The 21,041-nt window shown below is 39.7% G+C and overlaps 1 protein-coding gene and 1 pseudogene across 1 annotated transcript; both read right to left on the bottom strand.

The window, feature by feature from the left end:
• Window positions 1–6,020: 6,020 nt before the first annotated feature.
• LOC108444122 lies at window positions 6,021–12,363 on the bottom strand (annotated as a pseudogene).
• Window positions 12,364–12,451: 88 nt separating this feature from the next.
• LOC119263780 (scavenger receptor cysteine-rich type 1 protein M130-like) lies at window positions 12,452–20,441 on the bottom strand (the record flags this gene model as incomplete). The annotated part of the gene is made up of 3 exons (XM_037540279.1): window positions 20,307–20,441; window positions 19,745–20,065; window positions 12,452–12,570 (listed from the first exon to the last, which is right to left on the bottom strand). Coding segments are annotated over exons 1-3 (525 nt in total), but the record flags the coding sequence as incomplete, so codon positions are not given.
• Window positions 20,442–21,041: the final 600 nt, after the last annotated feature.

Raw genomic sequence — 21,041 nt, 5'->3', positions numbered from 1 at the left:
GCCAGAAAAAGCATGAGCAAAAAATACAACAGTTTCAAAGCAATGTTTCTCAATAAACATTGACAAACTCTCTGTGCATAAAAAAGGCCCAAAACCACAACTGAATGGCAGTGACATTCAAATGGTACTGCATTGTAATCCTGCTTGTGATGGCTATCATCACGTAGTTCTGGCAAATATTAAAATAAACTGTTGTCAATAAAGACTGCACTGCACACCGCGGATGCCAATTTCTATTTCTAGATGATCTGAAATAGAGTGATAAACATTGCCAAAGTTACACACACACACACACACACATACACACACACACACACATTGTTTTTTTCAGGGTTAAACAGAATTCAGTTCAGATCACTGATTGTTTTGATAATGGGAAATGTAAACTGTAAAACATATATACAAAAAAGTATAAATACAAATACATGTGCTTTAAAACAACTGATTTAATGTTAATACATTTCCACAAGAGGGAAAGTTACAAGTGGACATATGAGATTGTCGTTTTTTAACTTTGAAGTGTGCAATTACTTTAAAGCATAAATTTAGTTTTCTAAATTCCTATCAAACGTATGAGTGATTCAGTTCACACATGCAGTACTTTGAAGCCACACCATGAGTTCAAAATGACTTCACAACAACAACAACAAAAAAAACCCCTGGTGAGTTGCCACTGAATTAACCTAAAGCAAGATATTACTAGTTTGAAGAAGAATGAAACATGGACAATGATGACATGTGGTGGAAATTTCAATTTCAGTTTACCTGAGCAGATGACTCCAGCAGCTGAACTGTGATCACAGTGACGTTTATTCAATCTTCTAGATCTGCAGTGCTTCAATAGAGCTTCTGATCCACTACAGTCCACATTGTCCATCCAGATTGGTCCTGATCCTGGTCCAAAGTGAGCATCACTCAGTGCATCTACAGCTTCTCCACAGCGCAGCTCTCTACACACCACTGCAGCATCTCTCATATCCCAGCCATCATCACACACTGTTCCCCACTGTCCTCTATGAAGAACCTCCACTCTCCCAGCACAGCGACTGCCACCATCCACCAACCTCACACTGTCTGTAGAATAGAGAGAGAGAAAGCAATGGAAAAAAACTAAATTAATTAATCACATCATTTAATCAGTGGGATGTCTTAGTAATAAACAAATATGATACCAAACAGATTCAAAAGAAACAAATTAAATCTAAAAACATTTTAAAAATTGATAAAAAATACAAAATATAAAAAAATAGGTATCAACAGTATCAAATTCACCTCAAAGGTGATCACAAGGCCATCATCTACATACTAAACCTTAGAAAGTGCCAATCATATCACACACACACACACACACACACACACACACACACACACACACACACACACACACACAGATATCCTTGTTTAGTAGGATGAAGGCCTGAAGAAAGCTTTGGAAGCGGTGGTTGGTCCACATCTTCAGGGCTCTCACTCTTGGTTTCTGCTGAGATGTAAACTGCTGGAAGAGACAGTGACTGTGAGCAGTCAGCCATGATTTTCCCACACTCTTCCTCATCTTAGATGAGTAAAGGGCTTTGAGGGTGGAGAGCTGACAGTCAATGAATGGTGTGCTACAGTTTAATCTCAGTGTTACTGAGCTCTGCAAAAGCTTGAGTAGACTGATAAATCAATGTGATGACCTGTTATTAATCTCAGTGTTACTGAGCTCTGCGAAAGCTTGAGTAGACTGATAAATCAATGTAATGATCAGTTATTAATCTCAGTGTTACTGAGCTCTGCTAAAGCCTGAGTAGACTGATAAATCAATGTGATGACCTGGTATTAATCTGAGTGTTACTGAGCTCTGCTAAAGCCTGAGTAGACTGATAAATCAGTGTGATGATCAGTTATTAATCTCAGTGTTACTGAGCTCTGCGAAAGCTTGAGTAGACTGATAAATCAATGTAATGATCAGTTATTAATCTCAGTGTTACTGAGCTCTGCAAAAGCCTGAGTAGACTGATAAATCAATGTGATGACCTGGTATTAATCTGAGTGTTACTGAGCTCTGCTAAAGCCTGAGTAGACTGATAAATCAATGTGATGACCTGGTATTAATCTCAGTGTTGCTGAGCTCTGCTAAACCCTAAACAGTTTACTCGACAAATACACTGTTTATAAGCCATTTCCATATTTAAATGTATTAGGATAAAACAATTGGTTGCAAAATTTTACTAAGGTCATTTTTTCAACTGACATAGTGCGGAAACAATGTTGAGTCTCTCATACTGGCTAGTCATTTATCTTACCAAGTAACATTATTAACTGGCTAGTTATGTTTATCAAACAGTAAAACTAAGAAAAGTATATTATTTTAAGATTATGTTTGAAAACAAGTACCTAACAAATTGACTTATGAGCTAACTCAGTAGCTTCTAATCCTGGATTAATCCTATTTTTGACAGTATTGATCCTGGAAAGTCATTAATCATATGACATATATAGGCAGAAAACATGTGGCGACACTCAGGGGCAGAGTCACAAAACAAGGGGCCGGACTAGGAAACCAAAACAAAGAATATGTGGACTAGACCAAAACAAAACATGAACACATGTACAAAGACAGGGAGGAGCCAATCATGACAGTATCGATCCAGAATAGACAGTTACTTGCTTTATTGACTTTTGATCCTGGATAGCTAGTTTATCTAGTTCATTACTGTACTGATCTTGGATAAGCTATTAATCCAGCTCATGACTGTATTGACCCTGTATAACCAGATGTTTATTTGTTTTGATCTTGTATAGCCAGTTAATCCAGTTCATAGCTGTATCCATTCTGGATAGCCAGTGAGGCCTATTATTGACTGTTTTAGTCCTTGTTAATGAGTTAATCCAGTTGCAGAGTGTATTTATCCTGGAAAGTCAGTCGTATTATTGATTGTATTGAACCTGGGCAATCAGTTAATCTAAATCATAACTGTATTGATTCTGCATAGTCAGTTATTCATATTATTGCTTATGTTGATCTGGGACAGTCAGTTAATCTAGTTCAATTAATCTAGACAGTTAAGGTAATCTACTTTATGACTTTACAGATCCTGGATAGTCATTGCATTCTGTTTCTGAGGTATTGATCCTGGATAGCCAGGTAGTTGTATTATTGACTGTATTGATCCTGAAAATGTATCTAGTTCCTGACTGTACTGATCCAGTTAGAGCTATTAATAACTATACTGTTGCATGATTTTAAATTCAGATCTTCTTCAACTATGATTCTTGACTGTATTGATTGATGTGATAGACATTTACATTACATTAACGGAATTTGGCTGACGCTCTTATCCAGAGCGACTTACAATTTGATCATTTTACACAATTGGCCTGACTGCATGTCTTTTGGACTGTGGGAGGAAACCGGAGAACCCAGAGGAAACCCACGCAGACACGGGGAGAACAGGCAAACTCCACACAGAGAGGACCCCGGTCGCCCGGCCGGGGAATCGAACCCAGGCCCTCCTTGCCGTGAGGCAACAGCGCTACCCGCCACGCCACCGTGCCGCGTCCTATCATTGACTGTATTGATCTTGAATAGTCAGTTAGTCCAGATCATGACTGCACTGATCCTGAACAGTCAGTTAATCCAGCTCATGAGTGTATTATCTGGATGATAGACAAATAAATATGTTTATGTATTGATCCTGGATAGTCAACAGAACTGTTTCCTGGACAGAAAGTTAATCAACTCTTTGAATGTGTTGATCCTTAGTTAATGATTTTATTATCTTGAACATTTTGACAGTATCAATCTTGAAATGCCAGTTTATCCTAACCATGACGTATACTGCTCTGGGATAGTCAGTCCTACTCATAAATTCTGTTGACCCTAGATAGTTTTATCTGTTCATTAAATCACCTTCAAGGTCAAATCAGATTTTAAAAGTGTTATATACAGCCTACGTCAATTATGTACAGTCACATCCACAATAAAATGGATTTCAATCAAGCTTTTTTTAGCTGCCCCACAGCTACTACAGCATGTTGGAGTTGGAATTAAATAACGAACATGAGCTCAAAGTGCTGATTTTAAGCATCTGATGATTTCTGTGGGTTCCAGATTCAGGCATTCTTTCCAAAGCATTCCAAAGTGCCAGCCAAGGCATTTTTATTCCGATTATGCATGCTGCCCTTAACTTAAATCTAACCCTCACCTTAACTTACATCTATTGCTAAACCTAACCATAACACTGTTGATAATCAGGTGGGTATGACCAGAATGTATGCTAATAATTAAAATATCAGTAGATCATCTATAGAGGACTATAGATAAAGTGTGAGCAAATTATTTTGGAGGGTGTTATTCACAAAGAAGTCACAAATCTTGAAAGTTCTTGTCATGAGTAGTTTGACATGGATGTATACATTTATTTTACATGTCTTTATTACAGACACTTACCACTGTCTACTTTATAAAATTCATCTACTTTACAGGCCCACCATATATGTGTACAATTGCATATTTTAGCATGTTTTAGGGAATCACACACCTCAGCCTCCCTGGTAAGGTCTATGCAGGGGTACTGGAGAAGAGGTCAAACCTCAGATTCAGGAGGAGCAGTGCGGGTTTCGCCCTGGTGGTGGAACACTGGACCAACTCTTCACCCTCTCCAGGATTCTGGAGGGTTCATGGGAGTTTGCCCAACCAGTCCACATGTGCTTTGTGGATTTGGAGAAGGCTTTCGACTGTGTTCCCCGGGGTATTCTGTGGGAGGTGCTTCGGGAGTACAGGATACATGTCTCTTTGCTACGAGCCATTCAGGCCCTGTACAAACAAAGCTGGAGTTTGGTTTGCATAGCCAGCAGTAAGTCAGACTCGTTCCCAGTGAGAGTTGGACTCCGTCAGGGCTGCCCTTTGTCCTTTCTATTCATAATTTTCATGAATAGAATTTCTAGGTGCCGTCAGGGGATGGAGGGTGTCCGGTTTGGTAACCTTAAGGTCACATCGCTGCTGTTTGCAGATGATGTGGTCCTATTGCGGACATCAGGCCGTGATCCAGCTTTTGCTGGATCGGTTTGCAGCCGAGTGTGAAGCGGCCAGGATGAGAATCAGTAACTCCAAATCCGAGGCCATGGTTCTCAGGCGGAAAAGGGTGGAGAGCCCTCTCTGGGTCGGAGATAAGCTCTTGCCTCAAGTAGAGGAGTTGTTCATGAGTGATGGTACAAGGGAGCGACAGATTGACAGGCGGATTGGTGTTGTGTCAGCAGTGATGGGAGCTCTTTACCAGTCTGTTGTGGCAAAGAAAGAGCTGAGTCATAAGGCAAGGCTCTTGATTTACTGGTTGATCTACATTCCCACCCTCACCTATGGTCATGAGCTTTGGGTAATGGCAGAAAGAATGAGATCGCAAATACAAGCGGCCGAAATGAGTTTCCTCCGCAGGGTGTCTGGACTCTCCCTTAGAGATAGGCTGAGAAGTTCAGTCATCCGGGAGGGACTCAGAGTAGAGCCGCTGCTTCTCCACGTCGAGATCAGCCAGCTGAGGTGTTTTGGGCATCTGGTTAGGATGCCTCCTGGACGCCTCCCTCGGGAGGTGTCACAGGCAAGTCCACCAGGGAGGAGACCCCGGGGAAGACCCAGGACACGCTGGTGTGACTATATTGCCCAGCTGGCCTGGGAGCGCCCTGGAATCCCCTCCGGGGAGCTAGTGGAAGTGGCTGGGGAAAGGGAGGTCTGGGCCTCATTGCTTACGATGCTGCCCCCACGACCTGAACCCCATATAATGGATGGATGGATGGATGCATGTTTTAGCTCATATGTTGTCATTCACAGTTTGTTAACTGTCTTTAACCCTGTAATTATAGTAATAATTAAGACAATGATATGATACTGGTATGGAAGCATCCTTGTTGGTGCTGTAGCACTAATAAAGTGTTTTATCATCTCTGGTGGGGCAGCTGATCAATTGTTTATATTTTAGTAATTCAGCACTCAGGTTGGTGTGGTTGCAGTCCTCCATAATAATCATGAGTCTGAGTGTTCCTGTTCAACTTCCATAAGGTAGCTGCTTGCGCCAAAATGAGTACATAGATCCTGACCAGAATTATAGAGTAAAATTCTCAAGGTGAGTAGACTTGCAACTGATTATAAGAGTTTTCCATTCAGGAGAGCACATCCTGGCCAATTATGTCCATGCATCATATGTGGTTAATGTAAAAACTTTCCTCCGTCTTTGATTTCCTGACTGAGATTATGGTCATGGTGTGCTCTCTACACTAAAAAGGCAGAAATCTCCACTGCACCACCAAGAGTAGTTTAATTTAGCTACATCTGTTAGTCCATTTTGTTGCTGAGTAAACAGAAAAAGTATTAGAAAAAGTATTAGAAAAACAAAAGCGTTTAACTGCATCATTTATGAGCCCTCCCCCTCCATGTCTCACAATCAGTTTATCCAAAGATTTCCATGTGTATAAATGTGAAGTCCAGAAAACTTATGGTTTAAGCCCCTAATATATAGGACCTCATTGCAATCAAAAATATGCCAAAATTTCACACCATGTGCAAGTGTATAAGTAATAAAAATAAACAAACAAAACACCAAACGATTGTGCCTGCCTCTCAGGTGTCATCTTGATTATGTGGAGTAATGTAAGTCATCTATCTGATGGTTTACAAACAATCATTATACTGAGTGTAGAAAGGGACTCTCATCTTCACTTACATCTAAATCCAAAATAAAAACAAATAACTTTTTACTAAATTCCAATGAGAACAAATATTTGAGTTTATTCTGTTAAGAAAGTTATGAAATCCTAATAGATCCTCTTCTGACCTTGTAAATCACTGCCACAATACCTTTCAGTATTTTTATTTTTATAGGTCAAAGAAAAGTAAGACAAAACATGAAATGTGCAACTCTTACCATTACACAACAGTCGTGTGTCTTTGTCATGGGAGCAGTTGTGTTTGAACAAAGATGAAGGACAGAGGTAAATCTGAGATTCATTGCCTCTACAGTGAAGGTCCTCTGACCACACCTGACCCTCCTCCCCACCAAAAGCAGGTACTCCTAGCACCTCCACAGGAAGTCCACAGCCCAGCTCTCGACACACAACCTCTGCATCCTGCTGGTCAAAGTCAGCATCACACACTGTGGACCAGGTCTCTCCATGAAGCACCTCCACTCTCCCAGAGCAGCGAGAACCACCAACCAGCCTGACTCCTGAAATATTACCATTAGAGAAAAAGTTTTTCATTTTTCAGTTTTCAATTATTAATACCAATAAGTTTTGAAATGACTCTTATTTGTGTGTGAATTAATGGAACATATTAATTTTCAAATAAGAATGAAGAATGATGATGTAAAACTGAAGTGAATGTTACCTGAGCAGATGACTCCAGCATCTTTTGCATGATGACATTCATGTTTACCCCATCCTGCTGATACACAGTTTTTCAGTGTAGACTCTGATCCACTACAGTCCACATCATCCATCCAGATTGGTCCTGATCCTCGTCCAAAGTAAGCATCACTCAGTGCATCTACAGCTTCTCCACAGCCCAGCTCTCTACACACCACTGCAGCATCTCTCATGTCCCAGCCATCATCACACACTGTTCCCCACTGTCCTCTATGAAGAACCTCCACTCTCCCAGCACAGCGACTGTCACTGTTGACCAACCTTACATCATCTGTGCAAGTGAGAAACAATAGTACTAGGGATATATAATAGGGGGCAGGGATATAAGAGTGAGCACGGGCCTAAAACTGTCTGGCGATATAAGGGACACATATGGGGTCCTTATTTATGCTTTTTCTTGGTCGGCAGGTGCTTTTGGGGGAGCATGTGTTGCTGAGTGAGACGCTGAGTTGGATGGTCTGAATCTCCTTCGTCTGTGTCGGCATGGGCTGGGAGAGCTGATGAAGATGTGGGTTTCAAAGGATTGTTATGGGCTGGAACTTAAAGACTGCCGTGAACTGGGACTCTGTACCTAACTGAACGCAAGTGCTCGCTCCTTTCTCTCCCTTTCTACTCCCCCCTTGTGTTTTATTGAATGCTGACCATTGTGCTACTTTTATTTCATGGTTATTGCTTCAAGCTCTTCTAGCCATATTTGTAATTTATTATTTGTTAGTGTATACAGGCATTGTAGCTTTTTAGCTCTTAACTCAATTAGATGCTTTTGGATTGTAACGCTTGGCTGGTGGTGCAGTGTTTGTAATTTATGCAGGACACGTGTAGGTTTGTGATGAAGTGTAGCTTTATTGTGAATGAATGAACTATGCTTGGGGCATAATAACTATAATCTGTTTTATAGTTACATTTGATATAGTAGTCTATATTTTAATACAGTAAAGTATTTTATATTTGTACGAATAAAGTGATTGAATGCCAGATTCTGTCCTCAAATTCTTTTTCTCCCTCTAACTGCACCTCCCCGGTTAAACAAAGGTGGTGGCAGCGACTCTTAACGTCTATTATTCAATTAATTAAATACTCCGCCTTGCTCGGCTTTGCCACAGTATAAATAGAATGTTAAACTTAGTTTGAAAAATGTAATTCTTACCTGCACACACTACTCCCACATCACTCTCATGGGAGCAGTTGTGTTTGAGTGAAGATGATGTTGGACAGAAGTGAATCTGGGATTCATTGCCTCTACACTGAAGCTCCTCTGACCACACCTGACCCTCCCCTTTGCCAAAAGCAGCTGCTCCTAACACGTCCACTGAAGGCCCACAGCCCAGCTCTCGACACACAACCTCTGCATCCTGCTGGTCAAAGCCAGCATCACACACTGTGGACCAGGTCCCTCCACGAAGCACCTCCACTCTCCCAGAGCAGCGAGAACCACCAACCAGCCTGACTCCTATAATATTATAATGAGAGTACAAAGAAGGACCCAAGCAATATGAATATTTTGTGCACAGTGCTGACTAAATTTATGATACTATTCACTTTAAATTAGTTCTTGCTTCTGTTTTCTCTTAATTTTCCTATTTTATCTTTTATCTTCCTTTTTATTTAATAGATGTGTCATAAATCTGAAAAAAAAGTCAAACAATAAACATCTTTCTCACTTTCTGTCTCTGTCCCATTCTTTCCCTCTCTCTCTCACTCTACTTTTCCAAACAGTGCTTGCAAAAATGAAACAGTTCTTAGTCTTAAAGCTTTAACTTTCAACAGTGCTATATCGGTTATGCACATGAATAAAACGCATGTAACCAAGATTAGTTTATCCAGAAGCAGCAGGTGTAAAAGTAATTCTAATTGGATAATCTTAGTTGTGATAGCGTACATCTGGAACCCTTGCCTTGAGTACAGAAGTTTGAAAAGAATTGAAACTTTAAACATTAAAAAGTGCCACCAGCAGAACCCCCATTTAATAACACACTACTTTAATAGTAGCTCAACCAGTTTGCAAGTCACTGTAGTTACTGAATAATAAGCCTTAGTATGTGTTAAGCCTCAGATTTTAAGAGGTTAGTATTGTCTCACATGTTTCTACCATCACTAGTATACAGTCTACATAGAAGAGCTTACCTGAGCAGATGATTCCAGCATCTTTAGAATGATCACAGTCATGCTTTCCCCAACTTTTTGCTCTACAGTTCTTCAGTGTAGTCTCTGATCCACTACAGTCCACATCATCCATCCAGATTGGTCCTGATCCTGATCCAAAGTGAGCATCACTCAGTGCATCTACAGGCTCTCCACAGCGCAGCTCTCTACACACCACTGCAGCATCTCTCATATCCCAGCCATCATCACACACTGTTCCCCACTGTCCTCTATGAAGAACCTCCACTCTCCCAGCACAAAGACTGCCGCCATCCACCAACCTCACACTGTCTGTACAACAGAGACAGAGGCAGACAGTAAAAAGTTTGATTCTATGTTGTGACACTACGTATAAATGATCCTCTCCCTGGTGTCCTCGCTGAGGTTTGTCACCGCTGGGTGTTCACACTGAAGCCAGTGATGTCATTTAGGCCTCTCCAGACATCGCAAGTGTTATTCAGTTCTAATTTCTTTTCCAGCTTGGACTTGTACTCCTCTTTGGCCTTCTTAATTGAGGTTTTAAGCTCTTATTGTACCCTCTTCTGTTTCTCTCTATCTCCTGCCATGAATGCTCTTTTCTTCTGGTTCAACATAGACTTTAACTGGTGAACAAGGGTTTCTTGTTCGGAAAGCATCAGACAGTACTAAAGGGGAACAACATAGTCCACACAGAAGTTGATGTAGTCAAAACAAAGATGATGTTGTTCTTTTGGCTGGATCACATGGATACTTCCAACTCTCACTGGAGCAATTTGCAGCTGAGTGTGAAGCGATTGGTATTCGGATCAGTACCTCCAGTCCATGGTCTTAGCCTGGAAAAGGATTGCATGCCCACTCCAGGTAAGGGGAAAGGACTTGCCCCAGGTGGAGGAGTTTAAGTATCTTGGGGTACTTAAGTAATGCGGTCACTGTATCAGACTGTAGTGGTGAAGAGGGAGCTGAGCTATAAGGTGAAGCTCTCTGTTTACCGCTCAGTCTACATCCTGACCCTCACCTATGGTAATGAGCGGTGGGTAATGACCGAAAGAATGAGATTGCGAATATAAGCGGTGGAAATGAGCTTTCTTTGCAGGGTGGCGGGCTACACTCTATTTGATAGGGTGGGGAGCTCAGATTAGAGCTGCTACTCCTTCACATTGAGAGGAGCCAGCTGAGGTGGTTCAGGAATCTGATCTGGGTGCCCCCTGGGCACCTCCTGGTGGGGGTGTACCAGGCACGGCTTACCTAGGACCTGCTGGAGAGATTCTGTTTTCAAGTTGGCCTCGGAGCGCCTTGGGCTCATCGGGAATCAGTTGATGGAAGTTGTGGGGGACCCGGTCGTCTGGGAAGCGGTTAATGATGATGATGATGGTAACATATTGTGCCATCTCCATAATTTTGTTTTTAAAGTGAATAAACCTAATCATCAAAGCTTGGAGAAGAGAGACCAGGGGCCCAAGGACAGTTTCCGACATCAGGCAGCCTCCAAGAAGAGGATTTGAGGGAGATTTGATTGTAATGACAGACAGACATACTGAAGCTAGGTGGTCAACTGGGGCACTTTGAAATTTAAAAGATCAAAGTCATGATCCTTGATCATCAAGAAAACAAAGGTTACTTAGCAGTTCCATCTGATCTCATCATGTGCCTTAGAAAGTGGTTCGATGACACCCTTGGAGCCTGCCACAACATCAGAAGGAATAAACAGCAGTGGGACGACAATCAAGAGGCTTTGAAAGTCTGAGTCTTTACAGCAAAATAGCAAAACTACAATTAACAACTCTGGATCATGAATATAAAAGGAAGAAGTCTGACTTGTCAAACTTGAAGGACTGAGTAAATGAGAAAGTGTGGAGGGCAGGAGCCCTAAGAAGACTGTAAGAAAGTGGTCTTCTTCCAAGGCAGTGGTAAAAGCTGAGAACATAGACACAAGAATATCTTTGGGGAAGTATGCATTATGGCAAGGACTTGGAACAATAAGGCATCAATGTTGGGGAAAAAAGAAAAAAAATATCAAGAGATTTAAGCAAGTAAAGAGGAATAGCAACAGTCCAGGGCAGTGAAGCTTGGTTGCTAAGGAACATGGACAAGATAGCAGACAGGGTCACAGATTGACCTTGGCAGAGATTTGGAGGTATCCACCAGTCCAGCTTACCTTATGCCAGGTTGCTCTCATATAAGGGGGATATACTTGAAGGCATGACCAGATCCTCAAAGAGTGTGCAGCCACAAAGGAATGTCAAGAATGCCAGGCTGGGTTTGGCTTCAGTTTAGCAATAGACTGTAAATTGGTGGCTGGTCTGCACAGACATTTCCAGACATGATACCAACAATACAGACTGCTGAAAACATTTGTTTCACTGTTCATTAAAAATCATCCTATTAAAAAAGAACGTTATTGTGAAGATGATATTCTTTATATTCTTTAACAATTACCAACAATTATACTAATCAATAAATACTTATAATTGTGTATTATTTATATTGCCTAGGATTAGGGTTTCTTTATTGTGTTTACTTTGTGTTTATCTATGTTTATCATAGTTTTTGTTTATTTTGTGTCTATCTATGTTTATCATAGTTTTTGGTGTATTTTACATACCTCAAATACTTTTTTGTGTATACTATTGATTATATTAATTATATTGGTTCAGTGTTGTAATGTGAAAATGAAAATTTTCATGAAGTACCATGGAGGCTTATTTTTTATTGAAATAGATGACGGAAAGGGGAAGTTGATGCAGTTCTTACCAGCACATACCAAACCAACATCATTGTCATGGGAGCAGTTGTGTTTGAGTGAAGATGATGTTGGACAGAAGTGAATCTGAGATTCGTTGCCTCTACACTGATGCTCCTCTGACCACACCTGACCCTCCCCTCTGCCAAAAGCAGCTGCTCCCAGCACCTCCACAGGAAGCCCACAGCCCAGCTCTCGACACACAACCTCTGCATCCTGCTGTTCAAAGTCAGCATCACACACTGTGGACCAGGTCTCTCCATGAAGCACCTCCACTCTCCCAGAGCAGCGAGACCCACCAACCAGCCGGACTTCTAAGTTGAGAAATACATTAAGCAGAGTGTTGTTTTATTATCCTTTATGATATTAACATCAATATGTTAGAGTCAAATGATCCTGGATTAAAATCTGAACCTGCTAATGCTGAAAAACTGGTGGCTAATTGGCAACAGATCAGTAACATAATTTGACATAAAAAACAGCATCCCAGACAGTCTGAGTCCTCCAGAAGAAAAGATGAGGAGGAGTTCATCACTCTGTGAAAGACTACACGAGCAAATAGTTCAACAATTCAAGAAAAACGTTTCTCAACATAAAATAGGAAAGAACTTTTGCTTTTCATCATTTATGGTACATAAACACATTAAATTATTGAGCGAATCTGAATACATCTCTGAATGCAATGATCAAGGCCAAAAACTGTATTTGCCCTCAAGCATCACTACAATAAAAACAGACATGATTTTGCAGTGGAAATCACTGCATGGGCTCAGAAACTCTTCTGAATACCACTGTCTATGAACACGGTTCATCACTGCATCCACAAATGCAAGTTAAATCTCAAAGAACACAAAGGAGAAACCATATATAAATGGGATCCTGAAACACTTCCACTTTCTCTGGGTCTGTACTTACTTAAAGTGGACTGAGGGGAAGTGGAAAAATGTCCTGTAGTCCAATGAATCAATTCTAAATTCTTTTTGGAAATCTTCCTCTGGGATAAAGACCACTCGGCTTATCATCAGCATACAGTTCAAAAGTATCCGTGATGGTATAGAGGTGCATTAGTGGACATGGCATGGGTGACATGCACATCTGGGAAGGCACCATTAATGCTGAATAATATATACACGTTTTGGTAACATATGCTGCCATCCAGATGACGTCTGAAATAAGACTTGCTTATTTCAGCAAGACAATGTCAAAACACATTCTGCACGTATTGCACAGCATTGCTCCCTATTAAAAGAGTCCAGATGCTAAACTGGCCTGCCTGCAGTCCAGACCTGCTATCTACTAATAACATTTATCACATTATGAAATGAAAAATATGACAAAGGAGATCACAAACTGTTGAGCAGCTGAAATCTTATATCAAACAAATATGAGAAAGCATTTCACTTTCAAAACTATAGTAATTGGTCTCCTCAGTTCCTAAATGCTTATAGGATGTTTTTAAAAGAAGAGGTGATGAAACACATGCCCCTGTCCCAACTTTTTTTAAATGTGTTGTTGTCATCAAATTCAAAATGGGCATATATTTTACAATAAAAACAATAACATTTTTCAGTTTCAGCATTTGATATGTTGTCTTTGCAGTATTTTCCTTTAAAAATACGGTTTACATGATTTGCATATCATTGCATCTTTTTTTATTTACATTCTACACAGTGTCTCACCTTTTTTTGGAAATGCAATTGTAAAATGAAACTTAAGATCATTCTTTGACTTAGATTTATAAGTAACTAATGGTATAACACTACGATTAACATATGGTAAAACACTTAAAAATATTTTTTCAATGATGAACATGAGAAGAAATTGATTTTTAAGAAATGAAAAGTCATATGTTGAACATACTAACTCTGAAATTCATTAACAAACATTGGAAGTGCTAGGAAAAAATATGCGTAATGCTGCTTCATCAATTAATAACAAACATGATATCATCCGGTAATTGAATAGGTTAAAGGGACAAAAATGATAGATGCCTGATGTGTCAAAGCACATTAAACCCTAATGATTAATGCTTTAATCACGCAGAAGTAGACTAACAGTTAGGTTAGTCAGCATTTGCACAGTCAGTAGCATACATCATTTTACAACAATCAAGCTGCAAACATGAGAACCAGCACACCTTTTAAATTTCATTTTATGAAGTAATAATAGAAATAAACTGGGAAATTATGTTTTACCTGATTCACCCTATCCCTTTGCCTATTTACTAAGCTGTTAGTAAGCTGTCTGGTAGCACTCATCATTTTATATAGCTCATTAGCATTAAATGTTGAAAAGATTATTTATTATTTAAGGTTATTTTGTGTCACTTTTTTAGCAAACCTGTAGGAATTTGATCTAATAGGCAAGTAGAAGATTTGAGGAGGAAATAACTTTAGCTAGCTCAGTTTGTTGAAGGAAACGTTCCAGCCTCTCTGCAGTATCCACACTATACTCAAGATCTCGCTTAGTTTTGTGAGGCAGCAGGTTTGTAGAGTTTAACTGTGTGTCTTGAACTTTTTTCCTTGATTGTTTCAATTTGATTACTGACGAAATTCATAAAATCATTGCTGCTGCAGGCTAATGCTCATCTGGGGTTCAGTAACTGTTTGGTTCTAAGTCAGATATTATCAGATATTTAGAAATTGTCCTAAATAGTAATCTAGGTTTATTCTTATTATTTTCAGTGACAGGAGAGAGACAAGTTGAGCATGCTACAGTAAGTGCTCTTGTATAGTCTATAAAGCGCTCCGTCCAGGTGGACTGAAATACTTTAATCAGGCACCATTTTCACTCTAGTTGTCTGAATGTCTGTTTTAAAACTCAAGCATGATCATTATACCACAGGGCAAGCTTTTTCTGTCTTATTATTTTACTTTTTAATGGAGCTACATTATCTAGAGTAGATCGAAAAGTATCCTCTAAGCACTTGGTCATAATATCTAATTTGGTAGGATTATACAGACAGTTGATAGAAGCTGATAACTGTGGGAGGTTTCTAATAACGCTACCAACTGTGAAGGAAGTTATAGTCCGCTTAACACGGTGACTTTCATATGAGATTAGATGATCTGAGACTGCTGTGCTCTGGGGGAGAATGGCTAAATTAAGTCAAGACTGTGGTTGCAATAATGAGTGGTCCCCTTTATAAGGTAGATATGAATGCCTTACTTAGTGGATCTTGTGGTTTATCAGAGTGGATTTTAAAATGTCTGACAATTATTACTTTATTTGAAAAAATTATTAAACTTCATAGAAAGTCATTGTAATGTTTGTTCCTTCACCACTTATATTGAAAAAAAATTCAAAAGAAAAGAATTTGTATCCTACTTTCTGGCTCATGCCTAAAACTTTCGTATAAATCGTTGCTAAACGTTCACCTCAGCTGCTTAAATGAGGGCTATGCACATAGCTGTAGCCTGTGGGGGGGCTTCATTTAGACTAAAGTATTCATCAGGTCTAATCTACGTTTCTGTGAGCACAGATCATCAAAATCATGGTCAGTAATAATTTCATTTAAAATGACGGCTTTAGATGTAAGACATCTTTAAGTGATACTTTTTTTTTTTTTAATCCACACACACACACTAGGGGGCAGTGAGCACACACGGAGCGGTGGGCAGCCCTATCCACGGTGCCCAGGGAGCAGTTGGGGGTTAGGTGTCTTGCTCAAGGACACCTCAGTCATGAACTGTCAGCGCTGGGGATCTAAACGGCAAACTTCCGGTTACAGGGCCAGTTCCCTAACCTCCAGCCCACGACTGCCCCAATTGCCTCATCTTATGTTAAGCAGTCCTAGTTTTAGAATAAAAGTGCTGTCACTGCAAACTGGTATAACTGGTCTGATATCGATTAAATAAGTAGAACAAACTTTTTGAGGATTTTTGATGTTTTGTTTTATTCTAAGAACAGATACAGTCTCAGTTGGGTGGAACCTATGTGGTGTCTCAAGGCAGCTAGAAGAAAGTCGGTTTAGTCTGTTTGCCTGCTGCCTGGCCTTGGCCCTGGTTTATCAGCGACTGACTGTCCTACATAGATATAAGCAGACATAACTGTTTCTCAATGGAAATTCTACTGGCCCTGAATTAAAAACTTAAAAATGTAATAATACCTCCAAAAAATGGCCAAGCAGATCGACTACAAAGATTTATGAAGGATTACATCTTTCAAATGAGTAAAATAGCACTTCCTATCTGATCTGTGAGTCTGCCTTAAGAAATATCCATTTTAGATCCATGGAGGTTTCTCATATATAGATTTGAGATATCAGACAGAGGTGAGATGGCTGAGGTGTGGCAATGTTTTGAAAAGATTTTTTGCACTCTGAAATGAAATCAAGCTGTTCTTACAGCAGAAGGGAAAGGACACTTCAGTCATGAAAAACTGGATTGCTGATCTGGCTTTTTTGACAGACCTAACTGGAGACTTAAATGATCTCAATTTGAAACTGCAGGGAAACGACTTGTTTGAGGCTGTTTGTGCATTTGAAATGAAACTGAATGTTTTTGCAGCTCAGTTAAACAAAAAGGAATTTGACACATTTTCCAACATGCCAAGAGGCCTTTACTCACAAGGACTATAACTGGAGTTGACACAGCTGTGTGCTTGAAGACATGAAACAGATGTTCACTACAAGATTTGAGCAGTTCAGGAATAAACAGACTGCGCCCAGATTACTTGCCAATCCATTCTCTGTAGATACCGAAACTGCACCTGCACCTAAATTACAACTGGAAATAATTGAACTCTAGTGCTCTGCAGCAATGAGAAGAGTTTTATCAAGCCCTAGACAGAGAATAGTTTCCCAATCTCTTTGCATATGCACGGAAGTGGATCTCCATGTTTGGAAGCACTTACATATGTGAACAAATGTTTTCATTAATGAAACTGAACAAGTCTCTCCTGCAAACAAGATTAGCTGATGAGAACCTGCAGGCGGTGCTCAGACTTGCAAACACCTCACTGGAACCTGACATTACTCTGTTAGTGTCAGAAAAGTGCTGCAGTATCTCCCACTGACCAAGACACTTCTTCTAAATACCTGATGTTATGTAATAATAGTATAGTAGCATACTGTAGTACAAATTTATGTGGGGAAGTCTATAAATATATAATGTAAACTTTTGTGGCCCTCTGTTGTAGGTGTCTATGTAAAATTGGCCCTCGGTAAAAAGAAGTCACGCACCCCTGGCATATACATTATGAAAATAGGATGATGATTGCAGAATAACATTCAAACCACTCCTGGTAATTTTCTTGCATTTTTTGTTCTCAACTCATTCCTTTATTCTCCAGTGCCTCTCTTTAATAGGTTAGTCAGAGTTACACAGGGATACTCATTTCAGTGTGTCAATCACCACTAACTGATCAACGTGCAGGTAAGTGGACCAGGAAGAGGAGCTTAGTCCTTAAAGACAGAGTTTGTTATTAGACTAGAACATCTAAGGTGGCATTATATAAGGACCAACTAGTTTTAAATGCCATGAAAACCAAGTTCATGCTGTTTTCAAGATCTCTTAATATTGATTTTAGTACTGTAAATATTACTACCCTGGCAGGATCCACTATTGAGAGAGTCACAGAATATAAATACCTTGGCATATGGCTGGACGATAAACTCAGTTTTAAACCACACATAAATAAACTAGTCAGTAAATGCAGACAGAAGCTGGGTTATCTTTATAGACATAAGTCCTGTTTCCCCATGCACGCCAGAAAAAGACTAGTTGAAGCAACTTTACTATCAGTGCTGGACTATAGCGACGCTATCTATAAATATGCTCCCTCCAGCTCTCTCAAATTACTGGACCCAGTGTATCACTCTGCCCTGAGGTTCATCACTGGAGATCCGTACAGAACTCACCACTGTGAGCTGTATGCGAAAGTTGGGTGGCCCTCTTTAACGGTACGAAGGGAAACACACTGGTTGATTTTTATTTATAAGACACTTTCCGGTCATTTGCCAGAATACATCACTTCATTGATGAATACAAATAACAGGAATTATCAGACTCGCTCTAGTAATTGGATCAGCTGCCAGGTACAAAGAGTTTTTACTGACCTGGGAAAATCTGCTTTTAGTCACAGCACCAGCTGGAATTCACTACAGGACACACTAAAACTCAGCTCACTGGTGTCACGCAGTCATTTTAAACTTTTAATATCAAACCACCTTCAGATAGCCTGTACCTGTTCTTAATTTTTATTTCTTGTTTTAGTTCTTCTCTTAGTTCTTTATTACTTTTTAACTTATTTTAATTAGTTTATTATTATTATTATTATTATTATTATTAATCTCTTATCTTCTTCTGATCTTATTCTATTATCAATTAAACCTCAAGGTTTATTTTTATCTATTTTTATCTATTTTTTGCACTGTTATTTTTAAATTTTCTTTTAATTTAAAATGATTAAATATAGATATTATTTTCGTTTTCATGTCAGTCCCTGTTTTTGTAAATGCTCGGCTACACTGAAAATGAGGGTTGCCCTCAATGTACTTCCGAGACAAAATAAAGGTTGATTGATTGATTGATTGATCTAATGTTATTTGGCTCTTGGCTCATTTGTTTGCACACTGGTATGCTGTGTAAGCTTTGCAAGCTTGTTTTGTAGCCTTTCCAGCTCTATTGGCTTTGCAACCTTGGTATCTTTGTAAACACTGATAATTAGACTTTAATTATTCAGTCAAAATAGTTCTCGTATGTCCTGCTGTGAGTCGGGGAAGATGTGAGTGTCTGGAAATTTGGGCCCCATCACCACCATCTTCAACCATCATGCTCTATTCTTATAGATTCTCTAGCGCTGCAGAGGGGCCTCTTTTGGTCATCTACACGTCTGTTTCGTTTGCTTTGTGTCCGCCTTAAGCCAGTACAAGCCAGATTTAGAGACAGAGTCTGTCACATGACCAATGGCCACGTACTGTTATCTTAGCAAAACTGAGGAAGGTAGTTGATAGTCTGAGAAGTCCATCCTGGTCCCAAAACTTTAGATCTACACCTGCAAAGCTGCCACACAACCTACCACCTAATCCAGTTATGCACCAGTCATGGCAGACCCAGCCACTGGGAAGTGGTGAACCCCCCCCCGCCCACTCTCACGTTGTCATGAAATACTGCCAGCCCGTTCACTGACTGAGGCTGCCTTAAATATTTGCCTGCTACTCTACTGCAGCAAAGCTAATTTAAGAGTTAATCTAACCGTACAATTAATTTTGATATGGCTGGTCAGACAGATGTTATATTGCTTATATTGGACACATATTAGATTTTATTGCCACATATGAAAGTGTCCCAAATCAGAACTGAAAACAATAGATTCAGTGTGCTTTCTGCTGTTCACGCTGCCACACAAAACAAACCTCTGTCATATCAGTAGAAAGAGATCAGAATTGGGCTTTTTTAACCTGCTGTGTGCAGCCTTAGACTGCCAACATATACATGTTTTGTTTAGTAATATTTAATATAATATTATTTATATTATGTATCTTACCTGAACAGATTATCCCAATATCTTTATGGTCACAGTTGGTATTAATTGATTTCAGGTTTTTTGCTCCACATTGTTTTATCACAGACTCTGATCCATCACAGGCCCTTGCATATAACCACACTGGTCCTGATCCTGGTCCAAAATGAGAATCACCCAGTAAATCTACAGCATCTCCACAGCCCAGCTCTCTACAGATCACTGCAGCATCAGTCATGTGCCAGCGGTCTCCGCACAGTGTTCTCCAGTGGGCTTCATAAAGCAGCTCCACTCTCCCAGAACAGCGACTGTCACCATTCACGAACCTCATAGAACCATAGAACCCTTAAAAGAAAGAAAGAAAAAAAGAACGAAAAAAATATAAATAAAGGATTAGAAGATCTCTCTTTCTGGTAATATTTCATATTCATAATCATATATTTATCATATTACCATATATTTCACAGTCATACAAAAATGATAATTTTATTAGAAGTTTTTTCATATTGCATTACTTATGTTAATGTAAAGAAAGATAATAGTTGTTTAAGTTTTTTTTTTTTGTTTAAGTTAAGTGTGCACTTACCAGCTGTGGTGAGTGTGACTGTAGAGGACAGAAGAATGAGAACCACACAGCTGTCCATCTCCCTTTTGCTCTGTACACAGTCCATTCAACTCAGCTGCAGAAAAAGCTTCACCTCCACTCCCCCAGAGAGACTGAAGCAACTGAGAGAGAGAGAGAGAGAGAGAGAGAAAGAGAGAGAGAGAGAGAGAAAGAGAGAGAGAGAAAGAGAGAGAGAGAGGTGCTCCCCACAGTCACCAATCACACTCACTATGACCTTATTAGAAAGAGGAGAGGAAATCATCAAACATTTTCAGAGACAAATCAGAGGAGGCGTTTTTTTCTTTCTCCATATTTATCAAAAGAGCGTCAGCGCTGATGAACAGAACTCCACCTCCATCTCTAGAGGAGTGTGTGTGTGTGTGTGTGTGTGAGGAGAGACGCTCGCAGCAGTGTGGTGAGAAACACACCAACATACAGGAGACTGACTTCAGAGAGAGGAAACACTCCAGTGTAATACAGCGTTAATGCTGCACCTGCACAGAGCTGATCCATCTCACAAACAACTGATAAACATCTCATAAAATCAAGCAGAGGTCATGTGGTTGAGGGTTCATGTAGCAAGGGTGTTGCTTTAATAGACAAATATGCTTTAATATATATAAAATTTTATAATATATATAAAAGATTGAGACAATTTGTAGGACTTTTTTAAGGATTCTTTTAGGATTTTTTCAAAGATTTACGCATACTGTGCAG

Source organism: Pygocentrus nattereri, chromosome 1, assembly GCF_015220715.1.
Source record: "Pygocentrus nattereri isolate fPygNat1 chromosome 1, fPygNat1.pri, whole genome shotgun sequence".
Taxonomy (NCBI): Eukaryota; Metazoa; Chordata; class Actinopteri; order Characiformes; family Serrasalmidae; genus Pygocentrus; species Pygocentrus nattereri.
Note: the sequence above shows the minus strand (reverse complement) of the source record. Positions and strands in the feature narration are given on the sequence as shown.